We start from the raw sequence: 17,004 nt of genomic DNA, 5'->3' as shown, positions 1-17,004 counted from the left end.
CACAAACCCTTGGATAAAGAATTTTTGTACAGACTGCATTTTCCCAAAGAAGAACAACTTAATTTTCTACAGCCCAAATCAAGGAAACTACTTGTAGCTGCTTCAGAAACAATCATGTTCATTTACCAGTAACGAGTGGCCTCTGCTTACTGCTTGCTAAAGTCCCAAGGGTGTCATACACCCTCATTGACAGTTCCTTTCACATTGTTCCGTTTTAGTGGGTTTAAGAGCTGGTGTAGGCAACTCTGATATCTTGATAACAACCTTACTCTTTGAATGGTTTGGCCTCCTAATTCTTTATGAGAGAGGAATGGCCACACTAAATTTGCACCAGAAAGACACCATTGGGTCTTACTAAAGGTAGATCTCTAAATATTCATAATGTAGTATGATACTTGGACATCCCTGATAAATCTCACAAGAATTTTTCTCTCTTTTCAGTTCAACAAAACCTCTTTTTTTTCCCCTAGAGAAACTTCAGAGAATTATTGCCATTGCTTACATTGGTTCTTTCCAAAGAGACTAGTTCAATTGTGAAAACCCTAAATAGTCATATTTATATTTAAAGATGATTGCGTCGTCAGTGAATGTGTCTAACTCCATAATTAACAGGCTGTTAATTCAGACATAAACTGATTGCAGAATTTTCAGTAATTTTTGTACGGTAGATAGTATCACAATAAATTGAGTTGATCTTTTTGCCTTGGTTAGGGAGTGTGAGGTACTAGCACGTTCTTTGACTTCTCACACAATCATGGAGTGATATCCATCGTGGCATCTCTTTCCAGGCTTCATCAGTTTTGCTTCACTGACAATATTAAATTCTTACAAACTGAAGTCCTTTTTAGGACCAAATACAGAATTAGTTGGACAATGTAGCCATCCTTTATCCCGTCATAAAGGTGGTAAGAAAGCAAGTTCAAAGTCCTAATGAAACTGTCAGAATTGTCATGATGACAATGGAAGTCCCCAAGGTACAGGTTTATCCTTTATTTCTTTGGGGCAGGAGCTCACTGCTTACTCTTTGCCCCACCCTGGTTAGTTGATAAAGCATCTATCTTGATTACCACTGAAAATTTTAAGAAGCTAGAACTTGATATTTCTCACCAATCTCAGCTGGAAAGTTTCTTGCTTTTGTTTTTGAACAAAAATGTAATTTTCTAAAGATGAGCTTGAAAATTCTGCCTACAGCGTTGTGAACCAATAACTTTGACTTTCTTAATTTCCTACATTTACTTTCCTTTCTGAGGAACTCACTGTCTCTTTACCATAGATTCTTCCTCATTGGCCCCAGTGGGAGCAACAGATTCTTCTTAATTGGACTAGCACAGTTCATTTCATGTTCTTCTCCCTAGAAAGAAGAACTGTTTATTCAGACTGTCTTTTCTGCATTTCTCACTCTGCATGGCCACGGCGTGGATTTTCACCACTCTGTCCCAATACTTCCTTCCTTGAGCTTATTTGCAGTTTGAAGGCAGGCTGAGGTCTGGCTCCCAGCCTCCTGGTAATACATCATAATATCCTATCACCTTTTCTTTTTTGCAGAAACCATCACTGGCATGCCAGCCTCAACTGAAAGAGCATATGTGTCTTCAGGTAAGGAAAATAAGCCTGGCAAGTTTGACTAACCAGAATGACAGACATAACTGCTGACTGCTCCTTCTACTAATCAGAACCCCTCTGCATCCAAACTGCAGTTGTTCCTGTTTTCTGCCTCAGTATTTTTTCTCAGCCTCCTTTTGCCTTTTTGAATTTTACTTAAGAGAGGATGGTTCTTGAAAGGAGGCCTGAGAAACATGCATAAGAGAAAGAAATCTGTATCTAAATGCTGCTGACTGACATAAAGAAGACCTCAGGGTTTCGAGTTCAGTTTTTTATACTGTATCTGTGCTTCTCTTCATTGCCTGTGCACTTTCAACCATTGGAGTAAGAATATCTTACTAGATGACATGTCAGTGTCTAAAGGGATTTTAATGGCTAGTGGTAGTTCCTAAATAAAAACAAATGGAGCAAAAACCTTACAGTTCAAGTTTTTGGGATGTTGCTATAATTTTCTTTTTTTTTTTTAACCCCCTCTTTGGTTTGTTGATTTCTATTCACTTTTTATTTACCTATGATATTTACTGGTAGCAGTTGTATTCTAGGCAGACATTTAGCCACTTAGAATCTAGCCATCATTAACTCATTTGTCTTCTGGCTGTGAATTTATTCGGTCCACTATATATTTGATTTTTTTTTTTTTTTTTGAGATAAGGTCTCACTGTGTCACTCTGACTGGTCTACAACTTGAGATCCTCCTGCCTCAGCCTTCCCAGTGCTGGGATTACAAGTCTATAACACCAGGCTCAGCTATTTAATTTTTAAAACTGTTTTCTTATTCTCTATACTTAATAGAGCCTTAGAAAAATTTAAAATCATCTTTACTTGGAAGTAAATTTTTAGAGAGCTGAGGTTCAGAACTCATTTCTAAGATACACTGACAACAGTTTACAAAGATTTTCATAGCCTATTTAATAATCACAAAAATCATAAAATAAGGTTTTGTTTCTTCTCATTTTATAGATGAGAAGAAGGAGGCATTAGAAATGTTAAGTCATATATCTCAGGAAGTAGAAGGAAAGGTATTTCAAGCTCAGTATTCTTTCCATTGGTCCCTATTTAATGTCTTGGCTTTGCTGATTTTTTTCATTATGGCCTGAACCTTGTTCGAGTAGCCATATCATCCAGCAGTCTTCTTCTATCTTACCTCCATAAGTGTTTCCTCTTCCCTCCAAAGTCATTGTTCAAAATCACAAAAGCTAGATATCTTTGTGTCCTAAACAGTTTTCACCATATTTAGGGCTTATTCATTACTAAGATGGAAGGGTATATGTGTGTGTTGTGGGGTAGGATGATTCTGCAGTCTAAGGGAATGCTTTTCTGGGAGAAAGAAGGAAAAAAGAAAGGAAGGGAGGAAGGAGATAAAAAGGACAATTAAACTATATCTGAATTTCTTCACCTTTCATTCAGACATTTCTGAAATGTAAGGGCTTCATTGTCTGACTCTATTAGATGCTGTCAGGAACCTGAGCTTTTAAATTTATCTGCTTCTCTTGAGAATTTAGATTGACTTTGTTATTTCCTGATATGTAACTTGAAAATAACTTTCTGAATATCGAATTTCAATCCTTCTTTTATACTAACTTTTTCTAATTTCTTACCAATGAAAACCCTTGCACCCATGCTTTTATTTTTTCCTGCATGCCTTATGTTTTATGCTCCATCTATGCTTAATTACTGGCTTTTCTTCTTTTGTCAGTGCTACCTAAGAGAATCTTGCTCTTACACATCCCCAACTACTGTTTTATTTAGCATGTTTCGTTTGATCCTAATGTAATTGCTATAGTTGGCTTTGCATGGACTTTATTCAGCTCTGTGATTGGTCAGGATGTTTATGCAGACCCAAATTATCTGGCAATACTTTCACTCTTTTTTTTTTTTTCTTGTATGCAGGGAAGTTGACTATTTTATCTGTGTGTGGGATTTTTTTCTCTTTGGTTTCATGTTTCTAAAAGTCAAGCCCACACCTAAGAGAAGGAATTATCTATTTTACCCCTAGTGTGGATTTGTTCAGAATAATATTTCTCTGAAGCTCATTTGGTAGTTGGTGTGTGGGATATCCTTGCAGATGGACTCCCTCCATTTTCTTCACTTTTAAAAGTCTTTAAATTTAAAGAACATTCTTTTGTAGTCTCTTCATATTGCACATGTCCTTCCTTTAACTTAGAAATGCTTCAGCTTTTCTGCTGCACTGCATTCTAGCACTTTTTCTTGATGATATCCAAGCCTGGCAAATTTTTAATTTAAGAGTCCAAGCATGACTCAATAAAGCTTCATTCCACTTTTATGTTTTATAGAGTCTCCCATTAGAATCTCAGTATCAACAGAAGGAGCAAATACTTCTTCATGTAAGTATACTTCAATGTTTCTGTTCACTAGTTTCTAATCCAATATAATATCTTCTTCCAGTGAGTATGTTCACACATCCATCCTCTGCCCTTTCAAGGAGCAGTGAATTGAGCTTGTGAGCATGACAACATCTGCTGTGCGGAGTAGAAATTGCCTCCTACTATGCTTCAGATCAACTAGTTTCCTTCTCCCTGCCAAAAATATATAAGAATATTAAATGACACCATGTATGTTAGTTGTAGGACAATCTAGTGCTTTTGAGTGTTGAGAAAAATAATTGCATCACATTGGAGGCCTAGTTTGAGGTGTGTTTTTTTCCACTTGTCCTGATGCCTTCAGCATCTGCCTGAGGCATAATACCCAGATGTGTGGGGCCGCTATTCTGAAGTGACTCAGTTTTCATATAAAGTTGGCTGTGATGGGATGCGGAAACTATATATAGATGCCCTTAATTCAAATTTGATAGCAAGTGACTAATTATGAAAATGTTTGAAAGGAAGTCCCTAGGCAGGATCTCAGATTAGTTTTCCTCTGTTTAATGTGAAATGTGCTCTGTGCTTATGGATGTCTACAACTGCTAGATTGATTGGTGCTTTGTGCTATGTCAGGGGAACTTAGGAAATTAGCAAGGACTAGGAGAAATAGCTTTTGATACTTATAAATTGAGAGCATACTATTAAATTTTGATATAAAACAAGGGAGTTTAGTAGACATTGACAATAAAACTTAGAACTGTTGTCTTCCTTTCCTTATTTTAGTTCTTTATTTAGAGCATCCGTCTAGTTTGATAAGCACTTCAATAAATACATGTTCCTAGTTATCCTACTTCAACCTGGAGGATGTATTTGAGTAACAATTTCTTTTTGGTATCATCATGGTAGGAAACCCAGTGTCTATACTTTTGGTAACTTGTTATATCCATCAGTTTGAATACATGAAGTTTGATCATAAAACCAGCCCTCTAAATTGGTGGAACAAGAACTGTTAACAATCTGTTATAAAAATATCTTTTATTGGCTGGGGATGTAGCTCAGTGGTAGATTGTGTGGTTAGCATGTGTGAAGACCTGGGTTTGATCCCAGCACCCAAAACAAAACAAAACAAAAATCTGTGATATCATGAGGTTTAGTGTTCTAACTGCAGAAAGCATCACTTAGCAGAATTGATGGCGATAATTGTGGAAGATCAAACAGGAAATGAAATGCTTGCAAGAGCTAAATTGGTTCCTTCTGTGTTCCAAGGACCCTCATTACATACTCCAAAATGATAATCCCTGCGGGCAAATTTAGAATATTTGTTATTTAATTCTACTTATAAAAAGATTACTATGATTATATGAATTTTATATAACTAACATTAAGGAATCATTTGAGCTTTTAAAAAAACAGTATTTGTTATATGTAGAAAATAGCAGTTTTTTCTTTTTGGCATTTTGTCTGAGAATAATTTCTTTCCTACATGATTCATTGAATAAAGTTATTGAAACTCTTGTAATTGGAACCCTTATGCTATCATTAATTGTGTGATAGATGCTATCCTTAAGCCTATGTGAGCAGGTTTGCAATGGAAGAAATACTTCTTTTGGCTTTCCAGAGCTTTTTAGGGAACTGAAATGAATTGCTCAGTTTCCATTTCTACTCTGCAGGTACTATTGACAGAGAAATGATTTCAAAATCCAACTCTGTTCTCTAATTCTTTGTAGAGTTACTTCCTGGTATTGGTAATGGCTTAGGACTAAGACAGAAGGCTTTGTGTGCCTTTAGTTTAAAGTATTTCTCAGTGTCATTTTTGTGTATCACTCCCTGTTCCTGGTAGGTCCTCTGTAAATAGTGTTGAATTAATTAGTGAAGGCATTTTTTTTAAGTCTCATGAACATATGATCCAAAATTTGAAAATGTAAACCAAGAGTGCAGGACTCTGGATCCAGGCTTGGATAAAACACAGTGTGCTGTTGGGAGGCACACAGCTCCGGGCAATCTCACACAGAACTCTGTTGCAGAACAAGAGTCATCAGAGAGAAATACCTCCACTTGGTGCAGGCTGAAGGTGAACCTTGAAGAATCAGCAGTAACAATAAGTTGGACTAAAAAAAATGCAAAATATATAAAGAAGTCAGACGCATTGGAAAAGTGCACAGGGGTCAGAAAAAATTCAGCCCTGAGAAGTACAGGTGTCTTTCCCTTTTATTTCAGTCAGAAAGGAAACACTAGTAAATTCCTGTATTTGAAAAGTGAGCTATGCTTTATAATGGAGTCATGCTTGTGTGGGCTATATTCTTTGAACTGTTGCCCTTGGGGTGTTTTAAAGTAAATTCTGAAAGGCCTTTCTGAAGTACTGTGGATTCAACAAACATTTCATGTGACATAACAGTTCCATGTGCTTTTGGGGCCAGTATAAAAAAGGAGAGGCAGCCTTGTTTCCTTTCAATGGACAACATTCTAAGGAAACATGTCCTGACAGGCAGGACTGGTTTTTGAGGGTGTCTCACTACTGGACATATTTTTAAAGGATTTCCTTGAGTCAGTTTCTGTTCTTACTCCTGCTCAGAACCCTGCCTGGAATACCAAGTCTGTGTCTGCCTCCTGTATCCTGTCTGCCCCACAAACCTTCTTTGACCACTCTAGCCCCAAAGTTCTCTTTTCCTATAACTCATGTTGTATTAGAAAAAAACAAAAAGAAGAAAGTTACAAACACCCACCAACTCATCTGAAATAATAATACTGTAACATTTTAGTATATTTTCTTCTGGTCAGTGTTTTTCATCCTGTCTTTCTACTTATCTGTCATCCTCCTGCCAACTTAATACAGCAAAAGCATTTTTCTCATGCCTTTAAATACTAGCTAGAAATATACAGATAGAATTTTTTCGGCAATACCAGGGATTGAACTGGGGCCTTTGTGCATGCTAGCCATGTACTCAATCACTGAGCTGCATCCCCAACCCTCTAGAGATGCGTTTTTAAATCACTATAACAATAATCACATCTTTCATGACAGAAGGTTTTTAAGGGATTTATTTTGTATTTATAACACCTTATCAGTTTTCCCCCTCTTTATTTTTCCTAGCATTGTGTAAATATTGCTGAAATATTAAAGTTACTGTCTTTTCCCTTTATGGGGATATTTTACTACTCCCTTTCTGAAATTGAGAACTTGCGTTGTGCATTCACTCTTTTTAGAGTTGTTATGCTTTAAAAAAATTTCCTTATAATGATTATTCGAATAAGCATCCATATTTTCTTTAATTTATCTATTTTCTTTTTTGCAGATATCTGCTTTCTTTTACGACTAAAACAGTTGTGAATAATTAGTGAAGTCAGTGTCCTATTACACATAAGTAACAGATTTTAGAAGATGGTGAACAAAACAGTCAATAGGACTATCTTGTTCCTTCTTTCAGAGAATCAGCAAAAAAGTAAATGGATTGTTTAGAACAAACCTTAATGACTTCTCTCAGAAGTGCCAGCTGCTGGTGACCCGTTTTGCAGGCACTTCTGTTAAATGCCTCAAAAAAATACAGTTGTTCCACAAACTACTTTACTGAGTTAAGCTCCATTCATTTCAATTTAATCCATAACTGGAGAAATTTAAAATGTAAAGTCTAATGAACAGTAATAGGAAAGAAAATAAAGATCCATTTCTGGCAAATAGTATTAAGTAGCAACAATGGCAAAGTTGTTGCAGGCTCACTGGGTGCCAGGTCAGGTGCTAGATGTTTTATGTGAATGATGATACATGGTTCTCATAAAACCTTACTCCACTTTATAGATGTGAAATTGATGTATATTATCCAAAGTCACCTAAACAGGATTGAAACCCCTGCCAATACACTGTGATGTATAAGGTTTTGTTATCTCAAAGCAAAAGCCTTTGATATTTAAGGGAATGAGAGTCTATTGAATGGAGTGGAAAGTAGTCTGTAATATATGTGTAGTAGGCAGATTAAGGTAAATGAATTGCCTTAGATGACTCAGTTTGTATGTCTGCATCTTGCTTGTTTTACACATGTATTGGATAGCTCAATGTGAGAAAATGAACGCAAATGATTTAGCATAGGTTTGCTAAAAGGTGGTTATTTCATACATGGAAGAGAACTAGAATGTGACAAGGGGTATGACTCTAAAGAAAGGTGAAAATCAAGGAGTCCATATGTCTTATTTGAACAAAGTTGTAAGACATCCTTATTGTTAGAGAAGGAGATGAATTCATGATTTTCAGCCAAAATGATGATGTTGAAAGTTTTTTGCCAGGAAATCACTATGTCTTTTCAAAATATTACATATTCTCGGCAAAGGCTGTTTTTTTAAAAGGAATGTATCCAGGACTCAGCTTTGAAAACTCTGAATGAAATGAACAATTGAGTTTTAGATTTGGCACCTCAAACAGCTAGCTAAAGGGAATTTTGTCTTTTGTCGGCAGCAACATTTTGGTCATAATGAGATTCAGCATTTACACTGGGGAATAGCATAGTGATACGTATTGATTAGATCGGACCAGTTCTGGTGGGTCATTTGGACATTTAGAACTGTAGTTCTCACATTCCACCTCCAGCTGTAGCTGACATACCTGCCTTAAGGGGAGAAGAAGCTATGGGGACCTCTGCTAAATGATTCCCAGCTGGAAAAATGGCATTTCAATTTCAAATCTTTATTGGTGGTGAAATGTGAACGTGTCTTGTCACTGTTGGAGAGCTATTTCTAATTGAATGCAAAGTGGGCTCCGATTTCTATAAACATGGGATTTTCAAGGAGATGGTGGCTCTGTCCTTGATGGAAAATGACAAATTACGATGCATCATAAAGCAATAAAATAATAGCCTAAAAAGAAAATTGCTCAACTGATATTGCTTCCTTCTTTCTGATAACTTAGAAAGTTAATTATAGATTTTTAGGACAATACAGTGATTTGGAGCAAGAGTTAGGGCTGGTATGTCACAGCCATTCGTGTGTTCAGCTCATTCATTTTGTGTGGGAAGATACCTTACTTTTCTTTCTTATTATACTGGATGCAAATGTAGTATAGTTCTTCAGTTCTGCCTCTGCCCTTTCTAGATGAGGTCAGGCCCCTTTTAGGTGGTATGCCTGTAGATGGCCTTTGCCCTGTCTAAAGCCATTCAGTGTCTCCTGTTGCATTCTACTACTGGACAAGTTAATCCAAAAACTTTTGATTAAGATTGAACATAGTTTATATTCAGTTGAAATTCAATCTTTAACAAAATTATTCCTTTGAACCATAATAGTGTATGTATGTATGTATGTATGTCCACGTGAGTGTCATCTGTATACATAGCTGATATTTGTACTTACTTTGTCTTACAAGGCACATTTTCATGGATTGAGCAATTTATTCACACAACTCTGTGGCTTGATTTCATCTCATATACCAGATGAGGGACTGGCACTTCAGAACTTTATGACTTGTCAAAATTCAAACAACAAGTAGGTGTTAGAGGAGAAATTAAACTGTCCTCCGATTTGAGATTACATGGTCACTTATTAAAAAGTTTTATTAGCTCCATCTAGCTAGCTTGATGGAAGGTGTTTTTTTTTTAAAAAAGCATAAAAATGGAATTGTTATAAAGATCCCAGGAAAATAATCACATTTATCTTAGTTAGCACAGAGCTAGCTTTGTATAGAAAAAAATACATCCTGCATAATCTGTAAAGTAATGAAATGATGGGAGCCCCTAGTAGCAAAACAAGGCAGAAAGTGTTGGTCTAGAACCGTTTGAATGACTTTCCCTTGCTTGGTAATGAGGTGGGTCTATTTCCAAGCATGCTATTTATAGAACAGACATGGGAATAATCGTAAAGCCAGTGTGCTAAGGGGAATCTGATCTTCAAGGAACATTCAGTGCTTCCTCTGGTAGTTGGTGTTTGGGAGAGATGTATTGACTTATTCTAGTCTAAATAATTTTTATTTTATCATATAATATAAATTTTGGAAATTATTTGCATGATAGCTAAATCTGCTAGTGTTGTCAGATATGGAGCAATTACTTATCTGTATTTTATTCTTTTGGGAGTCTTTTACTGGAATAGTCTCTTCAATTTTAAAAAATCTTCCATTATGTTGGATGTCAACTGGTAGAGGAAAGGATATTTTTATTTTGCTGTTTTCCAAAATGATATTTTTTTAATGAACACAAAATAATTATACATATTTATAGAATACACTGTGATATTTCAAAAGAGGTATTCAATGTGTACTGATCAAATCATGGTAACTATATTTCCCTTTCCTTTTCATTTCTTTATGTTTGGACCCTTCCAACTTCTCTCTTCTAGTTCTTCATAAAATATAGAATAGTTTGTTGTGAAGTGTAGTCATTTTACTGTACTGCCTAACACCAGAACCTTTTCAGAGTGGAATAAGTACTAGTTATCCAACCTCCCTAAAGTCTGTACTCCCTATCCTTCCCAGCCTCTTATAATTACTGTTCTCTTATCTTGCCTGTTTAAGAGAAGTATTAAAACTGTAGTGTTTTTAATCAAGTACACAGCAGTGAAATGAAATTTTAAAAAATTAAATGATAAAGTGGAAGCAAGAGGATAAAGACTGAAAGTTATACCAAGACAGCATCTAGGAGAACAGAGCCAGCACAATTGTGGTAAGTCTAAATATGTTGAACTTGGTGGCTTTCATTTTCTAGGGATCTGAGAAATAGCATAGTGGGAAAAGAGACTTTTAAAGTACACCCTCCCCCCCTTAAAAAAAAAGAAGCTAGAAGAAAAGCTGAGGAACAACATGATAGAGCAGCAAAACAAGAAATGTTGATGAGGATTTATTTTAGAACTTTCCTAGTCGCAAATGATAGAAATTCAATTCCAAAGAGTGTAAAAAATACAAAGGGAGTATGTAGGTTTAATAAAGTGCCCAGTTTGATCCAGAAGCTCAACAGATGTAATCAGCTTGTTTCTTAGTCCTTATACTTTGCTTCTCTACAAATGCTAGCTTCTCTTTCTGTCTCTCTCTCTCTCTCTCTCTCTCTCTCTCTCTCTCTCTCTCACACACACACACACACACACACACACACACACACACACACAGTGCATATTCTAAAAAGGAGAGAAAGTCTTTTCCTTATACAAACAGCAAATTTCAGGACCACATCTGATTAGCTCTGATTGCATCATAGGCCTACCTGTAAAAAACTGTATCCAGGGAGATTAATGACTGCCCCTGAGTGGGGTTGGGCCCCATATCCACCCCTGAGTGTGTTGGGGTGAGTGAGAACAGATGGGCACAGCCCCAAGGGAACATCATGTAGGTTTGTTGGGAGAGGAGAGTTCTATAGTAAAAGATGGAGGAAAGGAAGCTAGTTAGGGAAAAAGCAACACAATCATTTATCACCTCAATCTACCTTTAAGAATCACTAAGAATTTTTAAAGGAAATTAGAAATAGATTTTTTTCAAATTCTGTTTAATTGAAGATACAACTATTGCAAGATCACCAATGTGAAGAAAATAATAAGTTACAAACTGAACACAATTAAATCTCTTTTTTGGAAGACTATTAGTACCTCTTGAGTCCATTGTAATCATTAAGAATGCCCTCTTTTTTAATATGGAAATTTTATCTTTTTCAAAGAAAGTAGAGAGATGAGTTAGAGTTTTCAAATTCGAAATCCATTCATTTAATATTGTGTAGAAAATTCAGCATGTGCTGTTGAGTGTGAGAGCATCATAGACATCACCATTTAAACCCAAAGGAAATAATGATTCTTGGAGCTCATCTGTGAGCATCTGGCATCTCCCACTATTCTCTGTCCCACTCTTATTATAATGCATCCAGCTAATGAGGCACATGGATACTTAATTCTTTTTAACAACTATTAGTTTAATCATTAAGTAGCTGCTGGAGTGGCACTTTTCATTTTTGTCTCTCAGTCTACCAGAGGTCAGAAAAATCTTAAAAACCAATTATATAGGTTATATGGGGTACAGCCTAAAGCTGTGCCCATCTTCATCCAAGCCTGTAAGTATCTCATATTTAGGACATTTGGTGTTTTGGTTGAATTTGTTCATCAAATATGAGCATACACCTCTGACTTTATTAAATATCACCAGAACTTTTATTTGAAAATGACCAAGAATTTAGTCTTTAAAAAATTTTTTTGAAGGAATTTGGCTATCAGTCCCTTCATTTCGATAGTAAGGAATGTAAAATATAGATGGGGATAGGCTAAGTGACAACAAAGGCCAGATAATAACTTGAGAAGTGCATTTAGGACTCAGATTTGATGGCTTTGTTTCTGCTCTTTGTTTTTCACATCCCTAGAACTTTTTCTCTCTGTAATTAAAATAATCAAATAGTTAACAATCTAGTTCCTACTGTGTTCTGCCATGATGGTAGGAAGTTTGTACACATTTCTTGGGTGGTTTTAGGAGACTGATTGGGGAAGGTGAAGGTGATGGTCCTTGGTCTCTGAAAGCAATGAAGTTGAAAGATTAATTGTGTTTAACTGTATAATGATATGTAATTATAACAGACTATGAAGGCAGATTTTTAAATCAAGATTTTTTTAAAAAATAGTATTTATTTAAGGGAAAAAAGCCATTTGTAATGTGTCATTTAAAAAGAAACATTGAGTCTTTTTTTTGTTTTGTTTTAAATAAAATAGAAGAGTAGAATCAATTCAGGTTGTAATACACATGTGCATGGAAGCAATGCTAGGAATCTCTCTGCATAGCTATCCTTATCTCAAAGTAGCAAAAACGCTATGTCTTTCTTATTATTGCTTATGTCTTCTCTTCAACAAAATTAGAGATAAAGGCAGAACAGTTTCTGCCTGGAAGCGAGAGGGATGAGGGGGGAGATGGAGGGGGTGGGGGGGGAGGGGGGAGAAATGATCCAAACAATGTATGCACATGTGAATAAATGAATAAATGAAAAAAAAATGATGTCCAGTGAGTCTCATAGTCACTTCCTTTGAGCTGATCTAGCAATGTAGTCATGACCAAAAAAAAAAAAGGCAGCCAATGGTTTAACTTCATATGTAAAGCTCAGATCAGTAAAATGTCTGTTTTACTAAGAAATCAGAATCCTGAAATTTATCCTACTTAAAATGTGATGAGATTCCATATGTACCATTAAAAGTTTAAGACTAATGAAGATTAAGAGGTGATAGAAATTAATTCACACTAACTAGGGTTTTCAAATCAGTTTGGGAATTTAGAAATTTAACTAGAAGCTTTTAGAAGAGCAAATCACAGTATGGTAAATTGAATTACTATTGATTATTCAAAATTCATCCTTGATAAATAAATGGACTTACAAAGTCTTCTTACATATCCGAGAAGGTATTTTTGTTTAGGCCAAGTGGAAATATACATGGAAAGATTATAATGTCAATTTTGTTTTCATTAAGTACTAAGAATCTTTGAAAAATTTTTGTTTTCTTAAGTCCCTTGTTTTCTTAAGACAGTGAGAGACCTGGTAAAATTTAAGATGTGTACCTAGTTATAATTGAGTGATGCACTATAGTAAATTAAAATGGTAAGATAAACTATTGAAAATTGAAAGCAAAAGTTTGCATTTATGATAATTCTTCCCTATTTTCTTAAAAGTTCATTTATTTAGCAAAGTGACTAACAAGAAGCTTTATGTCATTTGATCAAGCTTTCAACTACAAATTCCCCATATGGGAATTAAGATATTAAGAAAAAAATCTGCAAGATGAAATATTTAAAATGTTATTTTGTAATGTTCTACAGAAATCATGCCTGACATTTTAACCCAGAGATCTAGTGATTTAATCAACTAGTAAAATCCACATCCATCACAAATTTTGTAGCTTTGATTATTTATAATTCCCATCTTACAAAGATATAAGTTGCTAGTATTCTCTTTCCTCTCTACAAAAGTAAAGCTGCAAAACCTAATTTGCCCATTCTGTTGAAATGTAACAGGAAGAACCCTCCTCGCCAGGCAGGATATTTTTATGATGAAGTGTGATGTGATGGAAATATCAAGAGCAGTTTTAGAACTATCCAAGAGAAAATTATTGAAGTGACCATAAAAGATTTTTTGCAAATTTTTTGTACATTTTCCTTACTCAATCCTGATGGATCCTTTTTCTCTTTGTCTTCATAGTTGCATCTGAATTTCACCTCCCTAATGCTCCAAGCATAAATGAGTCTTTGTTCAGACTTTCCTTAAGCTATCTGTGAAAAAATAAACTATCAGAGTCCCTGGGTATGATTTAGGATGAATAGATTATGGGATGGGAGAATTACCTTGTATGTGCAAATGTGTCGTGTGTGAAAGCAAGATAAGCTTTAGGAGGGAAAAAAGATGAGTCAAGGGCACATGAGAGATTTATTAGAATCTTTAATTTTTTTACAGTGTAGGTAAATGTGACTGAAATTTAAAATTATTCCTCTTAATGAATAAATGTTTAAAAAATGAACCATAACCTGCACTGCATGTGTAACAACAGAGGCAAATAGGATTGTAGAACCTTCAGCTGGTTCTTTAAAATGTTGAGAACATTGGCTGTGATCTTTTGAGTAAAGACTGCGTTGAAGTATGAGTCCAATAGAACCTTTTGGTGGAGAGAGAATCTTCATGAAGAATAGGGTTGGCTATCATCTCAAAAATTTTCAAAATATCATAACTACCTTTTCCCTTTTACTAGAAGTGCTGATCTGGGAATATTTTATTCAAATGATACTCCAAAATTGGAAAAAATTCATTGTCCAATCAAGGAGGAAAAGCAAACTTTTTATTATTTTGTTGCTATCCTGAGATGTTAGACTGTCTTCCAATCCCCAAGAGTTTTCCCTTGTTGATCCTAAAGCACTTTTTTTAAGCTACCCATTATATATACTGGTGTGCACATAAGTTTCCACACCAGGATATAAGATTTTATAGGAGAAATTTTGTTTACTTGTGTTTCTATTCCTATAATACTATGCCAGTTCCCAAGAAGTGTTAAGTGGATATGAACATGAAACAGTGGGTTATTGAATTATTTTTAGTTCTGTTATCATTTTTTCATATATACAAATTAAAAGAAATTGACTTAATCTTAAATCACAAAACAGATATTTAAGTATCTTGTAATCAGTTTTAAACAATATAACATTGGCTTCAGTACTTATTATGAGAGAATGTTTAACGTTTTGAAAAACATTCACACTGTGTATGTCGGTATTTTACATTTTTTTCTCATTTTTACATCTGGAAAGTTTTTCATTTTATGATAAATACCTTTCATGAATATTTATAAGAATCTAGCTCTCCTTGATAAGATTATTACAGATTATTTGAGAATGTATTAACTGGTTGCTGTTCCTCTCTGTGGTGCTGAAGAGTTCATTAGGAGTAAGAGAATTGCCATAATCATATCAATGAGGTGGACTTTCCTCCTGTTATTAAAATAAATTAATAATAATGAAACATCAATAATATATTTTAGTAAGCACCTACTATGTGTCAAATATTTTCATCTGAAAGTAGATATTATTAGTCCCACTATACAGATGAAGAGACTAACAGGCTCAGAGTTCAGTATTGTCCAGGTTGCGTGACAAGTGGAGGCAGGGGAGGGCTGAACCCCAGAGTCTTCATCCAGTGATACAGATGGGAAAGGTAGAGGGGAAAGAGAACACCTCAAAAGCTACTTTTGTGACTTCTGTCATTAAACTTAAAGGGCATATAGTCATTGCAACTACTTTCTTTTTTTCCCTAATGAGATTACTTGGACCAAATCAGCCCTAAGAGTCAAGGTTCCTAAGCAGGATACAGAAATATATCCACACACACTTATACCTAAAAGTCATTCAAGCTAGAAAATTGTAGGAACCAAATTACATTTATTCTGTACTTGGATAATTTAGAAGCAATACCATGAAGAATTTCTTGTTCTCTCACACCCCACAATACACACACATTTGGGATGGGGGAGTAATGATGTGAATTTTGTGGTAAATAAAAAGTTTGTGCATTAAATGTCTAAAATGCTTAGGTGAGTCCAAGAATAGAATAAGCAGACTATGTGGTGTTTAGCCTCAACTCCTTCCTATTTGGTTTGGGTGGGAACTTTCAGAACAGTTTTGAGATGCAGAATATAATCATAACTTTTGTTTAAATTTCAGATTTCAATCTGGATTTAGCCTACCATTTCAATAGTAGGTTATTTGGTTTTAATAATCCTCTATGTGTGTGTGTGTGTGTGTGTGTGTGTGTGTGTGTGTGTAGACTGGCTTAATTTTGTCAGTTTTTAGATTTTTTTTTTCCAGGCAAAGCAGCATTCTTACCCTCTGCCATTGTTAACATTTAAAGCACACAGTCTCTTCTATTATTGTGGTGTAAATTCCAAGTGACTGACAGTGACTAAACAGAAAATCAAATCTGACTGGCACTATCTCAAAATTGACTTAAAGCCATGTCACTATGTCACTGTCTGTCTGTGGCAATATATCACTTTGAACATGTGAAGAGTAACAAATTGTAGTTTCTTCATGGCTGGGTTTCTTTTTCTTTGAAAAGGAGAAAGTACCAACTTTCCCTGGATCACTAAAAACAGTAATATGGATTTCTAAACAGGATGGACAATACACATTCACAATTCATTATACCGAGTGTGAAATCTCTTACTGAGAATCATACCTCTTTTATGCCAGCTGTAATTTCTCATTTGTGTATAGACTCTATTGTAACATTTTTTTAAAAGTATGATTGTAATTAAAAAGCAAGCACTCAGAACGATAAGACACAAAGAATTAATTGGGATTACAGTTCTTCTGCATTGACTATAAAATCTTGGTGATCTCTTGAATTGTTTTAGTAGTCATCTCAGGACTTCTCCAACCCCCAAGGCTCTTCTTTTTAAACATTTGTTATTACTTAGCTATTTTATTTGGCATGGATCCCATCTATCTCATCTTCTAATGCACTGGCAAGGTTCCTATTGCCAATAGCTTCGAGCCTACTACTGCTAGGGTAAGCTGCATAGCCGAACTTTCTAGCCTCTGCATCCTTATAAATAATGCATCTGCTTTCCTGTAACTACATGAACCCTTAGCCTTCTTTGTTAGGGTAAAAGAGTT

General features: G+C 35.2%; 1 protein-coding gene across 9 annotated transcripts in view; it reads left to right on the top strand.

The window, feature by feature from the left end:
- The window catches only part of Nrg1 (neuregulin 1), a 201,368-nt gene that overhangs the window by 57,698 nt on the left and 126,666 nt on the right, over window positions 1-17,004 (top strand). For 7 of the 9 annotated variants that reach the window (XM_074054671.1, XM_074054669.1, XM_074054679.1 and 4 more), the window contains exons 4-5: window positions 1,546-1,596; window positions 3,897-3,947. The exons of the other annotated variants lie outside the window; for them this stretch is intronic. In XM_074054671.1, the coding sequence (XP_073910772.1) occupies window positions 1,546-1,596; window positions 3,897-3,947 (102 nt within the window). The remainder of the gene's footprint in view (window positions 1-1,545; window positions 1,597-3,896; window positions 3,948-17,004) is intronic. 9 annotated transcript variants of the gene reach the window in all.

Source organism: Castor canadensis, chromosome 14 (assembly GCF_047511655.1).
Source record: "Castor canadensis chromosome 14, mCasCan1.hap1v2, whole genome shotgun sequence".
NCBI lineage: Eukaryota > Metazoa > Chordata > Mammalia > Rodentia > Castoridae > Castor > Castor canadensis.
The sequence above is the reverse complement of the archived record's forward strand: the minus strand, read 5'-3'. Positions and strand labels throughout refer to the sequence as shown.